The sequence below is a fragment of the Balearica regulorum genome, chromosome 6 (genome assembly GCF_011004875.1).
Source record: "Balearica regulorum gibbericeps isolate bBalReg1 chromosome 6, bBalReg1.pri, whole genome shotgun sequence".
In the NCBI taxonomy this organism is placed as follows: domain Eukaryota; kingdom Metazoa; phylum Chordata; class Aves; order Gruiformes; family Gruidae; genus Balearica; species Balearica regulorum.
The window spans coordinates 32,629,358-32,652,090 of NC_046189.1; the positions used below are offsets into that span (position 1 = coordinate 32,629,358).

Sequence of the window (22,733 nt, forward strand, 5' to 3'; positions counted from 1 at the left end):
ATGTGAGCAAATTGCTACTCAGTGAGTATTCTTTCTGGCTGTGGACCAAGACAGACCAGATTAATGGCACCTAGGCCAAAGCTGTTTGAAGCGTGCTTCAGGGGGTGGTTTATGGGTTTCTGCCTAGTACAGAGTTGAAGTTACTTGTGGTCATATTTCAAAAGTCGGTTTGAGAAAGGCATAGGTCAAGTTTCTTATGCAAGACAGTTAGAAGTTTATTGTACAGAAACAAGTACACCAAGCTTCCAAAAATATTTTGGTATATTTTGCTCCAATATTAATAAAGCTTAGTTTACAAAACTCTGCTGTTCCTCAGGCAGAATACATTACTATCGAGGTTTACAAGATTTTTGAAATGTACTGTAACAAAGAACAAAACACATTAAGGCATCACAAACTAAAACCTTAATGACATCTTAGTAAACTACTCTCCCCGCTTTGGGAAGCTCATTATATACATCCCTGCAGCCACAATCTGCTAAGGTACTTCTGAACAGCAGAATATCCATTTCTTAGTTTCTCAAAAAATAATTGCTATTAGAGTTTTAAACAGTTTCTTTCAATGAGTTCTGTAGCCCTACAGATGAATGCTGGTTAAAAAATTGTTCTTTTTTAAAAGTACGATGATTTCATGTTAAAACAACATGAAAGTAAAAGTAATGCCACGAGCTGGCAGTCTAAAATCTCTCCAGATACAGCACTGCCTTCAGAGCGTACTTGTACTTAAGGGTTCTTTGGGGAAGATGTGCCAAAACCAGCCAAAATAAAGGACGACTTCTTTAGGGACAAGTTATTCCCAGTGGGGGATGGTTTTTGTTTGTTTGTTTTTCTTCCTTCTGTGAGAACTAATCTCTGAGGAAGATCATTAAATTTACATGGCCTGAGCTGGAGACTGCTTCAAAGTTGCAGTGGCTGTTCAAAACACATTAATTACAAGAAATATGTACATTCATATAAAGGTGAAAACTTAGTAACTTATGTACACGAAAAGAAATCACATTTTCTTGCGTCTACTCCTTGTCAGCTCATACCTGCAAGACAGACACAAGAAGTAATTATAGTAGTTTAAGACTTTCTTTAAAGTTTTACCTGCCACAATGGAGAGAACTTGGGCTGCCTTATTGCTTCTGCTTCCTCGGCAGCACGGCAAAGGAGGCTTCAGCAATGGCCTCAAGCTTCAGCTCTTTACCGGGAACTTTAGATGAGTCATTTTTTTTTCTCCTACTCCAGTAATTGCCACAAGCTTACGTGGGACACAGAGGCCAGCTGGGCCAGGGGAACTTGGTTTTCCATCCTGCTGGCTCACTGCCTGCCTGGGTGGCAAGCTCCTGGACTACCCCCACTGCATTCCTTGGGCTCCATTGAAGGAGAAAGAAGGAAGCGCTATGGCCATTAACTACAGACGTAGAAGGGGAGAAAAAAAAAAAAAAACCCACACCACCCTAGTTCTTAATCTTTGCCTCAGACCAAGGCTTAAGGTTTAATTCTGAACCACAATGAACATACAGGCGAAACTTAAGTGGGTTATTATAATAGTTTCTATAAATGCTTTGTAATTAAAGTTTTATCATATATATATATTGCTGATCAGAGGGTTAATTTAGTTAAGATCTTTATCCAGGTTAAAATTTGTTGCAAGGTTACTTTAATAAACATAATTCTTTTACTTATGTGTCCCAGTGGCTTTTATGGTAACTTAAAATATGCTGAAGACTATAATTGACATACAGGCCTCTTATTAAAAGTGTTTCACAGGGCAGGTGTTGCACTAGCAACTGGATTAACACACAACTTAGATAAAACTACCCAATTAGTTCAAGTTAGTCCTGCGTTTGCAGGTCAAACATTCCTCTTGCTCACCAGACTCCACAGCCCAGTTACCAACAGTCCTGCAAACTCCCAGCAAAGCAACTGGCAGGGTTTGAAAGTACGGAGAGGAGAACTTACCATTGCGCAAAACCTTTTATTAAGTCCTCCTGCGATAAGTCGATCCGCACCTAGAAAAAGCAAATTTGATTTCTTTGTACATTATTGAGCGTACAAATGATGAGCTAAGCCAGCGCTCCTCCCAAGTCAGACCCACTTTCGCGTGGGTCAAGGGAGACGAGTTTCCTGCACTCCCAGCGCCAGGCATTAGCTGGCCCCAGCCCTGCCACTCGGCTGCTGAGCGGCACAGCTTGAGAATTCATCGCTTCTCACAGAATCGAAAGCTTAAAGCACCGTTGGCAAATTCTGGGTTTAATCACACGTCTTTTCTCAGCACCATGTTTGCAGTGCTGGAGCCATTCCCCACATGCGCAGGGGCAGAGCCCAGGAGACACGGTTTTATGTCAGCAGCACCCTTCTGAAGTGAAGCAGCATGGCACACGAATCGCATGAGACCACACAAGGTTCCACATAGATAGAGCCTGATTTCAGGTGAAAATCTGGCAGAAAAAGTTGTTTCCAGATTGCTGGTCCTATCACTGACACTCGGTTACTAGAACTGCATCGCTCAGACGGCTCAGCTCTATCAAATCAGTTGTGTACCTTCTCTACACTTACTTTCCCCAGCTCCTTCCGTTCCTGTGAAATGAAGGGCCGGCTGTTTTTCACTGCAATGTCCAGTGTCCTTTTCTTGACATCTTCCAAAGATTCAAAGAATTCGAACCTAAAAATGAAGTTTTGAAAGGAGAGACTTCAGTCAAAAATTAAAATCCTGTAAGCATTGGTGGCCAGAATAGAGTGACAGAATCAGCGGCCAGGACTTAACAGAGAAAGGATGACACAGAAAAGGCAATTCTATAGTTAGATTTTAGTCACATTGTAAGAAATCTCTTCCAGGTCTCATGAAAGACTGCGACAGTTTGCACCAGGGGGAAGTAGGAAAAATGCATCCCTGACGAAATGCTATTTACCCTCATTTTCCCCTTCACAGGAAGATCAGCGTGTTTTCCATGCAACCTGTATTACTCAGAGGAAATAGCTGAGCCAACCCCCCAAGTTTACAAAGTAGGCTTATACCACATTAAGAGCAGACAAAGGTTGAAACCTGTGGCAATTAAATTCTTAATGGCTCTGACTCAGGCCTCTGGCACACGTCATCTGTTGCCAAGTGAGTTTTGTCCACCTAAATCACTTGAGTTCTGCCCACCTGAATATCTTTTCCTCAAGTCAGAGCTGTAAAGCAGGTAATGTGTTTTGGAGCCGAGTATTGCTCAACCTGTTGTACCTAATTGAGGATGTACAAGAGGCGTCACTAGAGATGCTGTTCCTAACAGCTGTGCTGGCACTAGATCTGGAGTACATGAGAACAGGCAGAAGCAACATCTACAACTCTAGTGTTCTGAGTGGTAAGACGAAATATTTTAAAATCTTTCTGAGTTTCTGACCTATAATGACATGTACAGAAAGGACTCAATGCAGGAAAAAAAATGAGTCACCCAGATCACCCAATATTCCCATATATGTGTGTACCTTCCTCTAAATACGGGATTAAAACCACCTCTCAGAAGAGCTGTATGTCTAAGCATTACTGTGTTTTTATACAAAACCCATTTCAGTGGCAAAGCTGTGGACATGCCAACTGTCAGCAAAGAGGTCTCAAGGACAACATCCATCCCTCTGCCCAAGGAGCGGCCAGTCCCAAAAGGCTTTGTATTTCTGCCGTGGACTTTGGGAAAGCTGTCAGAATGAGCATCAGGCAAAGAAGTACACACAGAGGAGTAGGCTTTGCGAGGTACCCCAGTGGAAACCGTGCCTTCACAAGGACAGGAACCTAAACACGAGCTTTGTGTGCAAAGCAGCCTTCATCTGCAGGGATGGGAAGGGGGTGGGATGAAGCTGTGCCCTCCTGCAGGGGGGACGGGGATGGGACAGACACCCCCATAGGCAGAGCAAGGCCAGCCCTAAGTACTTGCAAACCGCTGTTAAAGTGCCTTTTTTTTTTTTCAGAAGGCCTGCAAATGTTCACACGAGACAATCCTTCAGCCCAACAGAGGCATACCCTATGTAAGCCCTTTATTATACAGAGATGGTAACTATTTCAGCAGCAATCATAATTAACATTTTCTTACTTCTCATCGTACTGGGGGTTCAGAGTTTTTTTCTTCACGGAAGTCTTCTTCCTGCTTGCCCATCTTCTGTCTGGAAGCAGGTATATACGAACATATGGATCGACTCCACGATTGGAAGAGGGTACTAAGTTTCTGTGAAAAGAAATACAGTGTTGACAAGCAAGGCAGGTTCTCCCACTGTGTGTTTTAACACCTTGTCTCTCTCAGAATCAGACCAACCCTTCATGGGCCAAAAACATTTATCTTGGGAGTTGGAATGTAAGCAAATAAAACTTCAAGGATGCGAAGTTAAACAAAATTTTCAGTATTGAGCGTGTGGCCACTTATCAGGGTTCCTAAATTAACATTTACAAATTGTCACAGGTGTCAATCCTTGTCATGATGCCTATCACGACATCCCAAGATGTGCAGCAGTTGTCAAAGCTGTTCAGAGGAAGTTTTGGGTGGATGAAGTTAAAGTATCTCTACTGCAGCGAGCACTACTTGCTGGCCTCTCTCACAGACCTGCCACTTGGCCCACTGACCTGGGCTCAGTCAGGCTGCATAGACTGAAGTCAGCCAACGCTGGGGGCAACTTGGCTGGGCAGCTTACGCTGCATGTGGGTCTGCTCCTGCTTTGCTGAATGACACAAGCTCAGAGAGCTCTTCCCCTTTCTTTTACAAGGAGATGCAAGCAAATATCAGCCTCACCTGCAGCCGTTCACCAGCACAACGAGACTCTGCCGTATTGAAGCATACCGCACCGTCAGCTGAATCTCTCCCAGAGGCATTTCAGTCCCGCTGTAAGACAGTTGCACAGTCAAAGCTTTTAAATACAGACCACATACACAGATCTAGCAGCCCAAAACAGGACACAAGCTTCAGAAATTGGTGATGTATTTTCAACTAAAACCAACTTTCAAGGCACTGCTGTTCTTTCTGGCATCCTAAGGCTTGCTATCTAGAAAGCAGCTGGACCAGAGAGGCTCCACAGAAACAACACTCCCGTTAGTGCCAGCACTGCCTACCCGGCCTTCTGGACAGGTACCTGATTGCAGTCCCACAGCTTAAGTGGCCAAAAAAGCGCCCGAGTGCCCTGCTGTAGATGGAGTGGCAAAGTACAGGTTAGCACGTTACACAGCTCCTTCAAGGATGTCTGCGTATGCCAAACGGGACCTTTGTTACATCTTATTCTGCATGTTGTTAAAGTGGTTTCAAATCCAAAACATTGCTCAAAAATGGCTTTAAAATGGTTTCTAAATGAGGCCCTGGTCAAAGGTAGAGAATTTGCCAGTCCAGAGGTATGAGATTGAACAACTGGAGCTGGGTTTGATGTTCAGGTTGAAAACTGCTCTGATGCTCTCTTAATTGAGACGACCTTCTTTGCTACTTAAGTTCATTAAGGATTCTACTAGCGCCATTCTGTGCTGCAGGAGAATGGATCTGGCTCTCCGTCCTCCTAGACGGAGCAGACTACCTGCAGCCTCCCGCTTTGCGCTGTGGGAAGGACACACACACAAGCACACCTATCCACAAAAGCTTTGTTCACAGCATTATCAGAGTCTTAAAATTGGTTGGATAAGACACAGCATCCAAAACTTCAGGCAGCCAGATACGCTTATCAAGAGTTTATGTTTTTACAGAAGTGGGATATTCAGGCTTCCAATATCCTGTTGCTAAAATCATGAGTGTTATGGGACCCAGGATATTCTATGTGAGAGGCTCTTAAACAATATAAAGCCACCACATGCAGCATCTCTTAGGAGAGCCAGAGAAGACAATGCTTTCACTTTACACCTGATCTGACAGTGACCCTGTAATGTACTTCGCTGTTGACTGGAATACTTCAGTCAATTTTTTGTGAGGTAATTTGAGACCCAAGACTCCAAATGACTTAGTAGCCTTGAATTCAACTGTATGCAACAGTGATCTATAAAACCTAAACCTTCCCAAGAGAAGAACAATTCAGCTGGAAGAACCACCTACTTATGAAGCTCCAGATTACTGCTACTTAATTCAAAGCAAGAAGAAGGCAGAGAACCCAGTGAAGCGACACTGGGCGCAAGCCTCAGTTCCTGCACGACTGGCAACGTGGGCGCTACCGCTGCTCTGGTATGCAATGCTGATGACAGGTGATGCTCTGGATTTTGCTCGAGCTCTGCCTCATTAAGGCCAGCAACAGTTTCACTTGGTACAGGTGCTGCTGAACTGTCATTTGTGTCCAGGTTGTCTCTGCTGTCCTTTTTCAGCAGGGATTCAAGCGCTGCAGAGTCTTTGCTCACATGAGGTGTTTTTGAGACTTCTGGGTTTGGTGGGGAGCCAAACTTTTGCTGGTTTCCACCCTTTTCCATGACATGCACAGGACCTTGCTTCAAGGCACTGACACCGGCCTTGACTCTCTGTGGATCGGGTTCTTCAACATTCAAGGCCTAAAAATGACAAGGGAGAGAAATGAGTGCTGCTCCCGAAGCGCGGGGATTAATGCCAGCATTGCCACCTAGGGTGAAATTCACCACAAAACTATAATCTGCCATTAGAGATGAGAGAGGTTTATGGGATTAGGCTGTGGTGTTCCCTTCCCTTGTCCTTCTGTGTCTAAGCACTGATCCAGAGCACAACGAGAAAACAATTCCTAAGAATCAGTCTCTCTTACTGTTTAGCAGCTTGGATTTCCCCAGCTTACATTTTCTCAGTCCAAATCTTAATTGTCATGAGAAGATTTTCAGCAATGGCCATGCACTAAGCTTTAGGAAGCCCCAGGGATACCATGGGGCTCATAATTTCATTTTAGCTCCACCATGTGCTCTTAAAGACCTTGTCGCACTTCGACTTTCTACTTGTCTGTGAAGCAAAGCTGCATTTCTCCACACCCACCTTTCATCTCTTTTGCCTGGTAGGAATCGGATGCTTCTGCTGGGGAAGCCGAGTGAATATGGCAAAGAACAACTTACCCGCAACACAAGTTTCATCTTAATGAAGCTGTCTGAGCTGGAATGATCCAGCTGAAATCTCTGATCCAGAGTCATGTTTGGGTCCTTCAGTAAGTGGGAGAGACACACCACTGAAGTTCCCAGGGCACTGTCCCGATCCTTGTCTTTTATCTGAGAGGGTAGGAGGGTGGAAAAAGTTTTTATTAGATGGCAAACTGGAAAGCATACCACTGGGAACAGCAAAGCAAGAAGGTATTTCAGACAGAGACCAAAATCAGCTTATTTACTTCTGGAAACACTATCAAGTAGGGTTACTTCCAAATGGGTGATGCCACTATTTCAGGAGTGTAACAAATTAGTATGTTTGCAGTAAAAATCCCATCTATTATACAGAGAAGGAACTGCCTTAGCAGAAAAACTCAGCCCTGGGATTTACTTGACTTTCCTTACTTGCTCTGGGGAAAATGTCCCAGGCAGCTGGGATGACAACTGGTCTACATTTTTACAAGCTTTTTAGATAACAGTTTGTTTAGCCTATTTAGCCTCAAAACACCTTCCAAGTTCAAATCCACCTCTGTAGCCCAGTGACCCGCAGACCTGGCTGTGGCTACAATGTACGCTAGTGAGACACAGGATTTCATACTCAACAGAATACCAAGGTGCAGAGAAAGGACTCTGGTTGAGAATTATGAAGGCTGTGATTTCTGGCAGCGAAATATTCATAGTTTTACTACACTCAGACCTGTCTAAAATCTCCTTTGCATTTTGCAGCCAGAAATGTCCCATGTTTTGAACTACGATATCATGCATCACATGATCCTACAGCAAAGGTAAATACCAGCATTACCTAACAGAGAATTGCCTGTGCAACAGGTGCTTCGTCCACCTTTTAAGTAGGAGGACCCCAGTACAAGCACACAGAAACAAACAGCATGGAAATCACATCCACCATAAAAGAGGTTTCTTCCTCTTGGACTTTAAAGGAAAGGTTTTTCTCTCACCTCAACATGGAGTGACTGGGAATGAGCACTGTGGACAAAGAAGGTGAAAGCCTGGCCCCACGTGGGATCTTTGCTGAAATTGCAGGTCTGCAACAAGAAGATTGTGGCATATACATTAGCTTATTCTGTAAGCAGCAAAGAATACCCTGACACTGATCACCGGAGAGGGTCATGGTGACCCTCTTGTTTTATTCAGTGATGCTACACCCCAGCTGTATGGAGAGAGTGAAATTTCCAGGTCAGAAGCATGCAGAAGCAAAGTCTGGCAAAACCAGAACAAGTTCTGTGGGGTGTGGAAATGCTGAAGAACAAGTCTGGCGAGCTGCAGTTGGCCCCAACCAGCACTGTCTGGACCAGCACCCTGCCCCACCTGCAGCAAGGCACTGCTCCCTCCCTCCCTCCTCTCCACTTAGGAGAGCCAGAGTGCTGCTTCCAGCCTGCAGGCACCCAGAGCCAGCTCCCAGAGCTGCAGCAAGCTGGTGAGAAGGGGAGGAAAGCTAGAGGGGCAGTTTGAAGGGTGTAGAGCTCGTGGGAAGAGTAGGAGGACACAGATTCAGTGCCATCCACTTCAAGGATGAAAGAGCATGGAAAGCATCTGCAAGGGGCTGCAGTTGAGGCCACTCCATAAACCAGCTGCTTCTGCCAGACCCCGAGTGCTGGCAGCAAGGGGAAAGGAGCAGGGGGGAAGCTGGAAGTCAGACCTACCTTGGGAGAGGCAGGTGATGTGGTGGGGAAAAGGGAAAGCTAAAAAGCTAAAAATGCAAGCAGAATCCAATTTCTGGATGGAGCAGGTGGAAGAAACAAAGGAAAACAGGTGCCAGCCCCACACGATCATGCATAGCCAACAGGATTCATTCCTATTTGTTGGGTGTCCAAAAGAATGTAGGGCCATCTTCATCCCCATCCAGCTGCAGGGCAATAAACACAGCAGCTGCTGGGAGGGCAGAACTCAGCTGTTGCTCATACTCATCAGGCAAAAGCAAATATTAAATAATGAAAAAGGAACAGAAAGTGAAGTGGAAGAGATCCAGACATATCTTGTCCAGGTAAGAAAAATTCAGTAAACCTGTGAAACACAGGAGCCAGGAGACTCTGATGAGGGAACAAACACCAGTTTGATGCAAATGACACTCTGTCCTGAGAAAGCATGAACCAGATTGGAAACCTATCATTTTTTCCCTCTTCAACCCTCACAGAACTTGGTTATCTTGGCCAACATGACCTCATGGCTATGAGCACAAAGCCACACATCTGTACAGCAGCTGATCAGGCATCCGCTAATCGAGCACAACTCTGTGACACAGTACTTCCACATGCTGGTTGGCCCCCACCTCTGGCCTCTGCAGCTATCACCATAACTACAGCTCTTCAGCTTCACTAGTCCTACTCTTCCTAGGGGCTACTAGGAGATACTCACCCATAAAACACAAAGTATTTCAGGAAAGCAGAAGAGTCAAACAGCCTCACCTTGCTTTTCTGAGTCTTGTTTCCTACTGTGAGCAGGACGAAGGAGGAAGGTTCTCGTTCCATCTTCTGTCATTTAATACAAGGAAAAAAAGAAAGCAGGAAAAAAAAAAAAGAGACATTTATAGTTTACAGGAAGCTATATCAAACCACTGCTCTTACTTGAAATAAGTTGCTGGAAAGCTGACAAGTTTTCAGATGCAGGACACCTGAAGAGTGCAATACACCGGAAAGACTCCAGCCATAACACAGCACAGTCTTACCCTCTACCACGAAGAATACATATTTAAGCCAAAATTTTCATAGAATCATAGAATGGTTTGGGTTGGGAGGGACATTAAAGAGCGTGACCACCCAGCCAATTCCTTATCTACTGAGTGGTCCAAGTAGTTTTATGTATTTAGGTTTCAATAGGTGAGCAATTAAAAATTTGTCAGAAGCTGGGAGGAAACAGAAGAGACTTGAAGCTCAGTGGGAAGTCTTCATCCTTCCTGAATGAAACAGGACTCTCAGAATTGGTTTCCAAGGCTCAGGACTTGCTGTAAAGGAGCTAGAAGCGAGTCTTTGGCATCAAGTAACAATTCCTCCTTTCCAGAAGCAATAATGAACATCTTGTACTGTGCTTCTCTGCACTAATGCTATAGAAGTTGAGGCTGAGGATCTGCTCTTGGCACAACATTGTATACAGAGTGAATATAATGAAGTCCAGAATTAAGGATTGTTCAATGTGATGTGTATCACAGTCCTGGTAACTCATGTAAATTGTAAAGATTGCATTTAGGAGGGGAGCTAGTCAGAGAGAATGGGAAACTTTATCCATTGCTCAGAGCTGTGGTTGTGTATAGCTTGTTCAAGAAAAAACAGAGAAAAACAAGCTTCCCTATACCCACCATTTACATCACAATAGAATAATGCAGTAGTTGGGGGAAAAAGTAAACAGAAGCAAAGAGAGATGAGGCATGAATGACAGAGTGACTTCCGAATCCCTCTAAAACTGAGGGGGAAGGAATCTGCTGGTCAGGTCTCCAATGGACAGGAAGGTTACCACAAACAAGCATATTCCTCCCATCCCAATGGGGGAGGTCAAGCTACAACAGCTCAGCATGGGAAGAACCCCTGCAGCAGCAGAAAGGATAACATGACTTGGTCTGATGTCTGGAAACTCTCTGTCCAAAGTATAAAATAAAAATAAAGACAACCCCACACACAATCAAGTATTGCTGTGCTGCATTCCCCCTTGAATCTCCTAGAATTTCATGGGGGTGGGGGTGGGCTTTCAATAACTATTTTGAACCCCTGGTCACTTAGATTCTGACAGTCAAGAGATTATTTCTTTTAAGGACAGCTAGTTTCAGTTGCTATGATACCGCATAACCCAGAATGTTGTTTTGCAAGTATGGGAGAAGAATATAATTTTTACCTTGAGGTACTTGTTATTTTTGATCTTCTTTGCTCCACATTCACCATTGGAATACTCAAAGTGGTTTTTCTGAATTGGTAAGAGAGTATTTAAAAACAATTAATTTGTGGGTTTTAAAAAAAAAGGTCAGAAGTGAAGGCTGCCTGCATGCAGTGTGTACTTACTGGAAGGTTGAAGGCGCTGTCCAAGTAGACTATCAGAATAGCTGTAGAAAGACCCTTCTTATCCTGCAAAGGCCAGAAAAGACAAAACAAAACACAAGGTAAGCATGATCACCCATCAAGGACAACATAAAGCACAACAAAAATTCAAAGGACAGTTCCTGAAAGCTAAGCAGCTCTTCACCTTTCTCCTAAAACTTGCAATTTAGAGGAGCCCAAGCCAATACAGCATGACAGTTTTAAGCAGACCAGAAGAGGTGTCTTTTCAATTCACTGGCCTTAATGCTCTTCAATCTCTCTAGTGCAGAACTGGTTGGATTCCCCAGTGCAGCAAGACACCTGAAAACATGCTCAACCACGTATATCAACATCAGTGATCCAGTGTCAGCAGAACAGAGCATGGAAACAAATTTTATTCACTGAGTGGGACTCAAATGCTTTTGCTTGATTATGAAAAAACAGCATCCTTGGGAGAAGGGCTTTACCCAAGCAACTCTGCTGGACACATAACACACCATTTGGAACCACGGCCCTAACAAGCACCAGTGCTGGGTAATTCTCTATGACTAGTACAGGTTACGGACAGGGGTCCTACACAGATCCTAGATGGAGAAGGAAGGGAAAACTTATCAAAGAAGGGAACTGTGAGAGGCCACCTTGCAGTGAGTCAAACAAAGCTTTGCTAATTCAAGCAAAGAGGGCTGCCAGATTTGAGTTACTCCTGAATTACCAAGGGACCTGGGGCAAGCAAATGCCCTTCCTCTTCAGGAGGGGAGGGTGGGGGAAAATCACATCAAAACTTTGTCAGACAAAAAAAAAAAACTCCCATGAGTTTGCTTGGGGTTCCTAATTTTACACACTCCTTTGCTGATCCCTGGACAGGGATCAGAGCATCTCAATCCTTTAAGCAAATATACTCACCTCATGTAGATTTTCTTGGTCATTTACTAGTGAAAGCCACTCCAGTTTTAAATGCAAATGTCCGCTTGTTGTCTTACTTAAGGGAAACCACTAAATGGAGAGAACAAAGAATAACTTGAGAACTGTGAGGCAGAATAATCTTATGTATACGTTACAGTCTCTGAGACCTATGTACAATAGACAATATGAATTGTACTTTGAGTGCCTTAGCTTGTATTTTTGACACTTAGATTGTAGCATGCCCATCTACTTAGAAACACAAGCCAGAAAAAAACAAAAATGAGATACCCACGTACACGCAAAGCACACAGATATTTCCAACCAGCAGCAGCACAAGACAGGCACCCTGGCATTGTTTGCAGAGTGCTGGGTTGCAGGATGAACCACAATAAGATCGGATCATTTCTTCCCTCAGCAATCAGACTGCTTCACCAAACTTTATCTGTAGCCTTGTACAAAACATTTGGTACATACAGGACATGAGATATCAACACAAGATATCCCACTGCTGGCTCAGCGTAACCTCAGGGCTGTCTGAGGTTGCCAGCTTGATTGTAAAAATTATTGTAATGGCTACTTTAGGTTTGCTGAGCAAAGGTATTTTCTTTTTGTGAAAATACCACAGCACAAGCGTGCAAGGAAGCTTTAAACACGCAGAAACAATGTAGTAGCAGAGGGAGAGCACAAATGAGTACATGTAAGCATACAACACCAACCACATTTAGAAATAAGCTGTGGTCTTTACCTCATCCACAGTTCTGTCATTCATTACATCCACTAGGCTTATAAGCAAGCTGAAAGACAAAACCCAAACATTTCAGTGTATATTTAGGCACACAGCATCCTGCAGTTGGGGGGAGAAGAAGCCACCACCAAAAAAGCCCACGCTCAAATCTGTTCCAAATAACAACTTCTGTGCATTACCTGAGTGCGTGTGCACTAGAACGCACTTACACTTCTGAAGTGTCCCTCTCAAAATACTTTCAAAACTAAAATAAATTTGAAGTAAATCTCAAGTCGTGTAGTAACCATCACTTCTGATGGCTTCCTAGGATTCACTGCGGGAGTCTGGGACTATTCTCTACCTTGGTCCAAGCTAGTTGCACTAGGAACTAATCGCTCGTATCGCTATCTGGACAAAGGGCATAGGCTCCCTCAAAATTAAATTTCCAGTATGAATAATCTGGGTGTCCCGTCGCACAGGTTACCAGACCTCGAACAAGGGTCATGTTAATTTACCTGCCCATAAAGTCATCTTTATCTGGATCTTCATCATACAAGTCCACTTCTAAGTCCTGACCAGGCACTTCGTGAACAACAAACTGGAAGAGAAAGACGTATTGATTAAAAATAAAAACCATTTACATAGGTTCATATAGGCTCAGGACAAGAACATGACACTTCACAGCTATACAACACATTAAGGACATTCCCTGCTGTTTCGTGGCTAATTGCATAACAAATACAATTGATTATAGGTGAAAATATTTCAGAACCAGTTTGCTTGTTTTTGAACTACAAGCTAAACCCCTCAAACTGGTATCCCTAATAAGCAGAGAGGAATCGATGCTAGAGCAGACTACAGCTGTACAGACTGCTGCACTGATTGATATTTAAAGCAGTTCTTTGCACCTCCTCCAAAAACCCACATATGTAAATCAGATCAACCTGAATGACATTTCAAGTTTGCAATGTAAATTTGAACTTGTTTAAGGGACAGAAGTGCCTCAATCAAGTAACAAGGAAGTCCACCTGCTCCAGTGCAGTCAGCTAAGAGTAGGTCCTCCAAGCACAGGGATGTAAACAGCTGTGCATCCTACAGATGGAAAGATCAATAGATTCAGTACCTCAAATGTCTCATTCCAAATGGGATTAAGATCTCTGGAAACTGTCTTGCTTCGATACTGCACTGTGCCAACGCGAAGAAGAGCATATGGGTCAGACTTCCCCCGGATTGCACCAAGGAAACTGTCTTTCTGGACAAGGTTTTCAGCTTCTAGCAGATGAACCCTTATTACTCCCTGAATAAAATAAGATACAAAATTGGTCATGACAATGCAATCTTTGGATAATTATAACATGCCACCTCCTAAAACCAGTTATTTCAGGCAGCAAGGGTAGTCACCACGACAGGTTTGCAAAGACATCTGTGTTGATACAGTGTATTTCCAATGACTGCTGTATTAAAACACTTCTTCCACCATTTACCTAGAGGGGAAAAAACCACCTTAAACAGATACACAATCCAATCTAGATAATTGCATAGGAAATATTCTGCAATTTATTTTTAAATCAGAAACATACGTATGCACACAGGATTACAGCCACAATCTAATCAAGTGTAGAGTAAAGATCAATTCCCACTGACTGAAGGAGGAACCTAGCACCCATTGGCAGGTTCTCATTTTATTGCAGTGTGGCCATTCGAGTTCAATTTGATGATACAAGTTTGCAATAGGGAGCATCGCTTTGTCATTCATTTATATTTAACCTCATCAATGAGTGTATTAGGTATTTGATGGATGAAGGAGGCTGAAGATCTGAATATGTAGAGCATTTAGGAGATTTGTTATTGGAGTTTTTTCCTTAAATTTTTTTCTGTAACGAGATGACACCCTTTGAGCTCCCTATTTACACTCCTTCACAGCATTAGTGAAAAACATTAAGTAGCCTCACACTCATTGCTCATTTATTTACCTTCTCTAACTGAAGATCTGTGGTATTCTCAAATGAGACTAAAAGTTCAAATTGGTAAATGAGCTCAGTGTCTAGACAGACTTCTTATATCATGTACAGAAGGTTGGACCCCCTCCCAAATTAAGAACTATCCATCATCTGCTTTTATATTTCTGAAGTATTACCTACAATCCAGGCTGAAACAGCTGATGCAGGAACCTAAGGCACTAAGCTTGCATGCATCCCCATTGCAGCAAACGCACAATCATATAGATTAACACGATCACTGGGAAAAAAAAAAAACAAAACAAACTCACATGCGGGATAGGGAACCTCAAGTGGGCAATGTTCATGTTCTTCTTCAGAGGCACTGTGATCCTATTTGGTAGAACCAGCCGTGCAGCAATGAGGTCTTGAATTAGTGAGTCTGACATTACACTGCAGGCGGAGGGGGAAAAAAAAACAACCTAAATCTCTACAATTGATCACAATTTCATTTAGGAGAAAAGAATGAGGCACAGCGCAAGAAATGGGCACTGCAAAATGAGCGATACTGCTGACCTTCCCCTCACTGCACACGGGCAGAAGAAACTCATGTTTGGGACATTTAGCTTAGAACAAGAGGAAATGGATAGGACAGTTTAACATAGAACCAGTCACCAAGCATAGATGTGGATCACTGTGGAAGGTCAGTCTGTCTCCTATCAATAATTCTTGTCCGGTTGAGCTGCTGTGGAACAGAAGATGAGTGTGGGGCAGCCTCTCAAGATCCCTTTTAATTTTATTCCCTATCATTCTGCACGTAATTGCCATTGCCTTGTGGCACACACAGTGCAGCACCCACTTGCACACAGGGACGTTCCAGTCTAGGGTCACTGGGGATGGACGTGAGTTTGGTTCCAGCAGGTTGCAAATGATGAACAGGAGCTCTGGCCATACGATGAAGTTGTCATGCACCCAAACAAGTCATACAAATATGCCTTCTGGGTTTCCTTGGGAATGCTGACACCAGAGACAGCCAAGGTGAGGAGGGAATCTGGAATTTTCAGCATTTCACAGGGGGCTCAAGACCTCGAGGCAGTTTGGTTTTAGACTTAGAACATGGCACCAGCTCACACTGCTGTCTGCTCTCGGCCACATGCTGAGACCTTCCTGTAAAATGGAAGAAGCCAGCCACATTCAAAACAAAATGAGTTTGGCTTTTTTTTTTTTTTTTTTTTAATAGAAGGCCAAGTAAAAGATGAGACTCTGTATCTTGGTATATTTTGCACTAACAAGGAAAACCTTGTTTGAAATAACTGGACCTTTGGCACACAGGAGATCACACTGGCTGAACTGAGAGTACTGTCTGTCCCGTAGTTTAGGGAACTTTCCTTAAAATTTACAAACTATTAGCTGTTCACTTGAAATCTTTTCTTTAGAATTGCTCTATTATATGGTGGGGACAACTAATTTGACCTATTTCTCCTGAGCAAGGAGTATATGGCTATTACAGATGTCCAATACCCTCCAGGTGATTAATGAGAGGAGTTCAACATATAACTACAACTCAGCATGAGCAGAAGACAATATTAAGAGGAAAACCCAAGAGCACCAAACACCTGAAAGACTTTCATTCTTTTGATAAATCTAGTGCTTATAAGGCAGCTTCTCAGGATAAGACTGTGCAACAAAATTGTCACAGTTCACAGATGAGGCTGGATTCACACAGAAAGTCCTCTCTTACTCCAAATGTAAAAACAGGAGCCTGAAAGCCCTTGGTCAGGCTTTCCTGTCAAATAAACTCACAGAAAGGTCACAGAATTGTCCCTTCTCTTGAGTCTCAGGGTACAGCCAGTTAAACACAGCTTGTACATGAGGACAGACTGCATCCAGTTTCCTTACTCTCTTAAGTAAGCCCAATTAATTTGAAAGGGAGAGCTCTTGTTCAACCTGTACTTCAGCCTATTCACGGTCAGGCATGTTTTGCTCCTGGCTTTCATGTGTAGTGCTGATGAACAAGCAAGGGTTTCTGCATTCAAATCCCTGTGAGAGATCCAGGGAGTGAAAATTTAGGACACCAAATTTGCACTTAATTATGTGAGAGGCTGTAGGTTGGAACACCTACACGCCTTCTCCCTGCAAGGATTAAGGAAACCATGTTAGAAAAGAAGAGATTAATTCCCCTGATAAAAACTGGAGCTCTCAGGGCAAACTTCGGGGCAAAAGGCCACTCTGGCCTGAAATTAAGAAAAAAAAGAAAGCTTCCTCTCACTCAACATCAAAGGTCTTCAGAGGCCCTTTAATGTATAAACCGGCACCTAAAGTAGCCAGCCACTTCCTATGAGTCTGCAAACGATGAGCGAGCTGCAGGGGAAGAAAGGGGAGCAGAGGTGTCTGCATTTGCATTTAAAGGCAGAAAGGCAATGGTTGAGTAAACAAATATATTTTGTTCTTGTGTAACAGATTTTCTCCTTACACTGAGGGACAAGGAAAAAGCAAATCTCCAATCTGTAGAAACTAAGTTTGAAACTTAGTACTGAAAACCACTAACGTTTTCATCCTTGCTGTGCAAGTTTTATGTATCAGATCAACCCAAGAGGCATTGGGGAAGAGCTACGTTTTTCTGCTCACCCTTTAGGTTCTTCTGAAGAGAAGGACATTTCTCCTTATAAATCTGGTGCAGTTTGTTTTATGATTGATTGTATTTCAGTCTCTCAGAGGGACCGCAACTCTGTGATACCTTGCCTTTTTTCACTTTTAGGTAAATAAACATAAGCACAGACTGCGAGTCACCTAGATCTACCTCACCTACCTTTGCAAGTAACTGGCACATGGGAAACAGAAGGGCTTGTTTTTTTAGTTGATAGACCATTGTAGTTTTGGGGATTTACTATTTCCATCCTGAATCCCAAATGCAATGGAGCAATTCAAGGAATTTTGACAGAATGTAAAAAGAACCCTTCTCAGGTTTTGCAAACTCCACAGTCAGATACAACGGGATGAGTATCAGCACAACACCTTTTACGCAACACTCAAGAATAGCTTTGATGATTACTGAAGAACGCCTTCCCAGCTTCCAAAGGCTTTTTAAAGAAGAATAAAGCAAAGCAAAGGTGACACTCACTTAATCCCTGGGATATCCAGGACGTTGCTGATGCCTGCCCAGTTGATTTCCAAGTGCTACAAGAAAATCAGGGAGAAAAATATACAGCATCATTAAAATTTATTTCAGAACAAATGTAGAATTTCAATGGGCAGTAAATGCTTCTAAGTCAGTTGTTTAAAGAAAGCAAAACCTGCAACAGTAAGTGACTGCACCTGTACATTAAAACCAACACCTGCTATCAATTCCCTTATCTATTTTACCTGCCATACCTGAAACGAGGGTGTCAGGGACTTGCCCTGCAAGCACAAGGAAAGACAGCATTCAGTCCCTAGCAACGGCCCCTGGCAGATACCCTGGGGTCACGTGTAGTAAATCTGACAGCTCTACCTAGACTTTGAAGTTGTTTCCTCATCCTTTCACTTAAGGGTTGGCCTATGCCCTGAGGCAGGGGGATTTACAAACACCACCTGACTTCAGAAGTCTGTATTTCTATTCACAAAATAAACAAAAAGGATTTTTTTCATGTTCTAAAATAATGTTACTACATCTAACCACAAAAACACCTCAACCAAGATCAAAAATGTATGACTTCCATGAACTCAAGCAGAGCATAACCCACAAGCAAACAAAGCTGCGTGCTATAAGATAACTGGGTCTTACAAGACTAGAAAGTTTCTCATATTTTAGTAAACCACAATTCAACCACAAGGCACATGACCTTACACAGGCAAACTTTCATAGCATGACCATGACTGCATGGTCTCCAAGATGACTGCATTTAAAATCTATGATTGGGAAGATTTAAAATCCACTTGCTAGGAACCCTGCAGCAAAGGCCTACGAAACGGCGGCTGTGCCATCACCATCGAAAGGACTCCTACTCTTAGAGTGAAGCAAGTAACTTTTTAGGCACTACTAACTACTACAAAAGAATAGGGCAAATTCATTCCCATTCTCTTGGGGTCCGAGAGGAGCAGTGAACAATCAGGAATTTGCTATTCAAACAACTGCACTGTGAGGCATTCAGCCATGCAGTTTGGGTTACAGCGATGGACACCATGTGTCACTTGCTGAAGATCATTCCATGCTTTAAGACAGACCAAGTATCAAGAAGGCTGCAGAGTGCAGTTCACTAGTGACTCACCGGTTTCTGCATAAAAAACAAGGTCACTGCTCCAATAAAAGGTGGGTCGGTTAGAAGAGGTTCCAGTATCACCCGCAGAGTCCCATACAACTGCAAACAGAATAGACCAAGGAAAACTGAGTCTGAAGGTACTCTCAGGATACAGTCTCAAAACTGTGAGCTTTTCAGTGATGGAGATAATTTTAAAAAATCCTACTTGAAATCATTTTACTAACAGTTTAGTAACAGAAATAACTCCCTCCCCCCAAACCATTGCTATTGACGTCAGGCAATGTTTTCTAAGTTTGTGGAATCTCCCTGCCATCCTGACTGCCATACAATGGAGTGATCTGCCTATTAGCTTTCAACACTGTATGAACAGGTTGTTGGTCTAATCTAAACTAGTTTATGAACACACTGGCAGAACTGGCTCTTTTGAAGTTCTCTACCAACACACAGCCCCTCTGAACTCCAGTGGCAGAAGCTCAACACTCTAGGACTGATTTTGTTTAAGAGTCACACTAAGAAGCTTAAAAGTGGTATTTAGGTACTTTCCAAGGACAGCATCATTTCCCCAGCCAAAACACAAGGAGATAAAGCCAATCATTCCAAGCCTGCTAGTTGGTGGTTTCCCAGTTAAGTGTCGTGACCTCCCCACTGGGACATGCTACCTCCTGCCACACACCGCCTTGAACAGACAACGTTACCACTGCACGCACCTGTATGCCTTTCACTCCAAGATTAAATTTCGATATGTCCATGTGAATCTCACAGTCCCCTATGTAGCTGAAAGAAAATTCTCACATTATTTCACAGTTTGCAATAGTCCAATGACAAATTTTGGGCTGTACAGAGTATAAATTAAATTAATTTAGTGATTGACCCCACAGGCAGAGACAGATTTTCAAGCAACTGAAAAGGGAAAGTTGAGCACATTGAACAAGGGTCAGATCTTCACAAGAGAAACCCTGCAGTCAGCTGGGATATAGATTTACCTGCAAAATGTCAAAGCAACATCTGTATTTCAAGGTTACTTTTCCATTCTTAAGACTGGCAGTTGGCTGAGGCAAGCTGGCTCCAAGAAGGGGATCAACAGGCTCATTTGAAATTCAAAGTCACAAGAGGGCACAAGCCAAGTGCCCTCTTGCTCCATTCTCTGCTGAAGACCTGATCCCACCGCACAACCTGGTGACCCAGCTCCCAAGCTGATGCAGAGCCATCCTGCCATCACATATGGGGTCCTCATCTTGCCCACAACCCAAAAGCCCACTTGAAGGACAAATTCATCACTAAAAATAACCTGGTTTCCTTGAGACTGAATTAAAAGAGAGTGACTGATATCAGGTTTTGGTCAGTTGCCATGAAGAACATCAGGCTTTAAATAAAAAGAATGCCAAGCGAGGTACTTTTGCAATTTGGAAACCACCTTAAACTTTAGTAAAAGTACAAACATCACCTTATGCAAAACCTGATAGCCACTCCCCAGGGAGCAGAACCTAGCAGATTTGTTGATGCTGCTGGCAGAAAACAATTGAGGGGAGCTACCGAGTTCCCTTTCAGTTCTCTGAGAAATAGCTCTTTCTGGATGCAGACACACAAACACCCTGCAGGTAAAGCAGGGTGTAAAGGTACCGCAGCAAACTGAATGTGCTGTGCTTGCCACCTGTGTGCATAATTTCACCCCATAATCAAAGAAAAATGACAAAATTTTTGCTCTGACCACATGTAGATGGGCAAATAGTGCGGCAGTTGCCACTAATTCACACTGTTATTTGCATATAGACAGATTCCCTCCTCCCGCCAAAAAAGCTGCTAAGAATGTATAATCCTGTGAATTTGTCTCCACTTTTGCAAGCAAAGTTCTCAAATATTTGTTTACAGAGAGTCACTTAGCAGAATTTAAAAAGCTCATAACATACAAATTAAAGCCTTTAAAGTTAGAGCATTCTCATTTCTTAAATAATCAACCTCACAGGCCATGCCAAAATTAACACAATCTTCCTTATAAGCTAGTCACAGAATTAAACAAACTTATTTTTACGTTTATTAATTTCTACAATTTTGACATCATCTTATGGCTCATTACACTGGGTGCTAATAGACTTTGTCGCAATAGAAGTCTAAATGAGAAGCCAAAATTAGTTCCTCAATTTGCAGTAATTAATCCAAGAGGATTTAGTTCAGCTGTTGCCAGTGTCCAACACAACAAATAATAGTTGTGGTGTTTCAATTTACAACCTTTATGCCTTTTCACACAGTCAAAAACTCTTCCCACCCAGTCCTAGATGTTTCTTTTCTCCAGTAACACTTTGATACATGCAACCATGTTTTAAAGTCTAGATGTCAGAGAACCCTTTACCCCTTTTATCAGAGCCTGAGCCTTTAATTATCCTTAAGTCTGCTTCATACTGGCATCACCCAATGCCATGGTGCTTGGTAGGAAGGATGCACTCTTTGTTCATTAGTTTTACTCTTCGTTTCCAGTCCAAGCTGCTTGTGCTTTCAACTGCCCCCTCTGCTCAGTGTAACCCTGCTGTGCTCTGCTGTCCTCTCCCAGACAGAGCACACCTGAGCCAAACTCAAGCCTTGACACTCAAAAGTGTGTAGGGCTGAACCCCTCTGCCACTATCCACAGGGCAACGCTTTACCCACCTGTGAGAAGTGGAAGAGGAATCTGTTTCTCCTAAATTGCGTATGGCACAAGGAGATGCAGCTAAGCATGCCTTGCACTGTGAATGAGAACTGGAGAAGCTTGTACAAGTGCATGTATCTGTATCTTTTCTATGCTCAGGTGGAAAAGCTGGGCCCAGTGTTTACGATACAATGGCAATCCATCGGCTGAGGGCAGGGATACTACAAGAGCACACAACGACAAGTTGGACTAACTTGGATTTCTACGTATGCCTTTAAAAAGGGCACGTGCAATTCTCACCCTATAAAGTAACTCCCTATGGGCCCCATCTTCTCATTGGCCCGCATGCTAAAAGCCGGCTTTAGTCCAGCCTTCTCCAGTGCTTTGTAAAACAGACTACTGCTTATTCTGCTTGACTTTGGACTTGGGTAAATGAGCAAGCAGTATCACACAAATAAGAGAGACAAGAAAACATGACCAAGTACCACAGAATACGAGAAAAAACAGACCACCTCTGCCTTTCCTCTTTGCCTATCAAGTCAGGCTCCTGAGGGCAAGTGTTCCTTTTCTGCTCAAGACTGACAAGTTTCCAAAATGCTTTTATTTTCTTGCAAGATCCTACAAACTTAGGCAGTCCAAACTCCACCAAAGCTCAAAATATTATCACACACTTCTTTTGACTGCTTTCTCCAATTCTGCACTAGATAACAGAGACTGTCTTTCCAGATTTGAAAACTCGCCAGTTAGGAAGTCCAGAGATTCTCTTTTAAGAGTAAATTGCAATGCACCTATATTTTTAATTAAGATATACATACTAATTACTACACTACTCTTCTATGACATCTGATGTACTGTGAGCGCCACAGAAGAGCATGGAAATGAAAATTCAAAACATTTCCAATGAAAAATTGAGTACTAAATCAGATTAATGAAATAGCAAGCAACTGGATTCCAAGATATTCTTCTGGGAGGTAACAGTGCCTTCAAATACTTTGAAATTCTGATAATTATAGCCAATGATTACATGGCTACACAGTGGCTCAGGCAACTGCAGAATTACTGGGATGAAAAGCAGCTGTAGGAGGCCAAGTGGCTGCACTTGAAAAGTTCCCATTTTGGAAAACGCACTATTGGAGAACATTTCTAGAATGCTTTGACATTAATCCACTTGGAGAATGCAACTGTCAGCTCCCTATGCTCAGGGGACTGATTCATGATTTAGATCTAGGGCAAGTTGTTTGGAGATCCCAGAGTATTGCCAGTTTATTTCCAGCTAGAAACTC

General features: G+C 43.0%; 1 protein-coding gene across 3 annotated transcripts in view; it reads right to left on the reverse strand.

Annotated features, from left to right (window-relative positions):
* Positions 1-190: 190 nt before the first annotated feature.
* Positions 191-22,733, reverse strand: part of ESYT3 (extended synaptotagmin 3) — a 38,010-nt gene continuing 15,467 nt past the window's right edge. For 2 of the 3 annotated variants that reach the window (XM_075757124.1, XM_075757126.1), the window contains exons 5-23: positions 19,538-19,604; positions 18,840-18,929; positions 17,714-17,769; positions 14,925-15,045; positions 13,779-13,952; positions 13,171-13,253; positions 12,677-12,725; positions 11,932-12,021; positions 11,014-11,076; positions 10,850-10,918; positions 9,433-9,498; positions 7,966-8,052; positions 6,986-7,135; positions 6,021-6,463; positions 4,746-4,835; positions 4,056-4,187; positions 2,545-2,650; positions 1,948-1,997; positions 231-1,031 (exon numbers count right to left, since the gene is read on the reverse strand). In XM_075757124.1, the coding sequence (XP_075613239.1) occupies positions 995-1,031; positions 1,948-1,997; positions 2,545-2,650; positions 4,056-4,187; positions 4,746-4,835; positions 6,021-6,463; positions 6,986-7,135; positions 7,966-8,052; positions 9,433-9,498; positions 10,850-10,918; positions 11,014-11,076; positions 11,932-12,021; positions 12,677-12,725; positions 13,171-13,253; positions 13,779-13,952; positions 14,925-15,045; positions 17,714-17,769; positions 18,840-18,929; positions 19,538-19,604 (2,023 nt within the window). In that variant the 3' untranslated portion in view covers positions 231-994. Of the gene's footprint in view, positions 1,032-1,947; positions 1,998-2,544; positions 2,651-4,055; positions 4,188-4,745; positions 4,836-6,020; positions 6,464-6,985; positions 7,136-7,965; positions 8,053-9,432; positions 9,499-10,849; positions 10,919-11,013; positions 11,077-11,931; positions 12,022-12,676; positions 12,726-13,170; positions 13,254-13,778; positions 13,953-14,924; positions 15,046-17,713; positions 17,770-18,839; positions 18,930-19,537; positions 19,605-22,733 lie in introns of all 3 variants that reach the window. The other variant, XM_075757123.1, reaches the window with a different exon arrangement.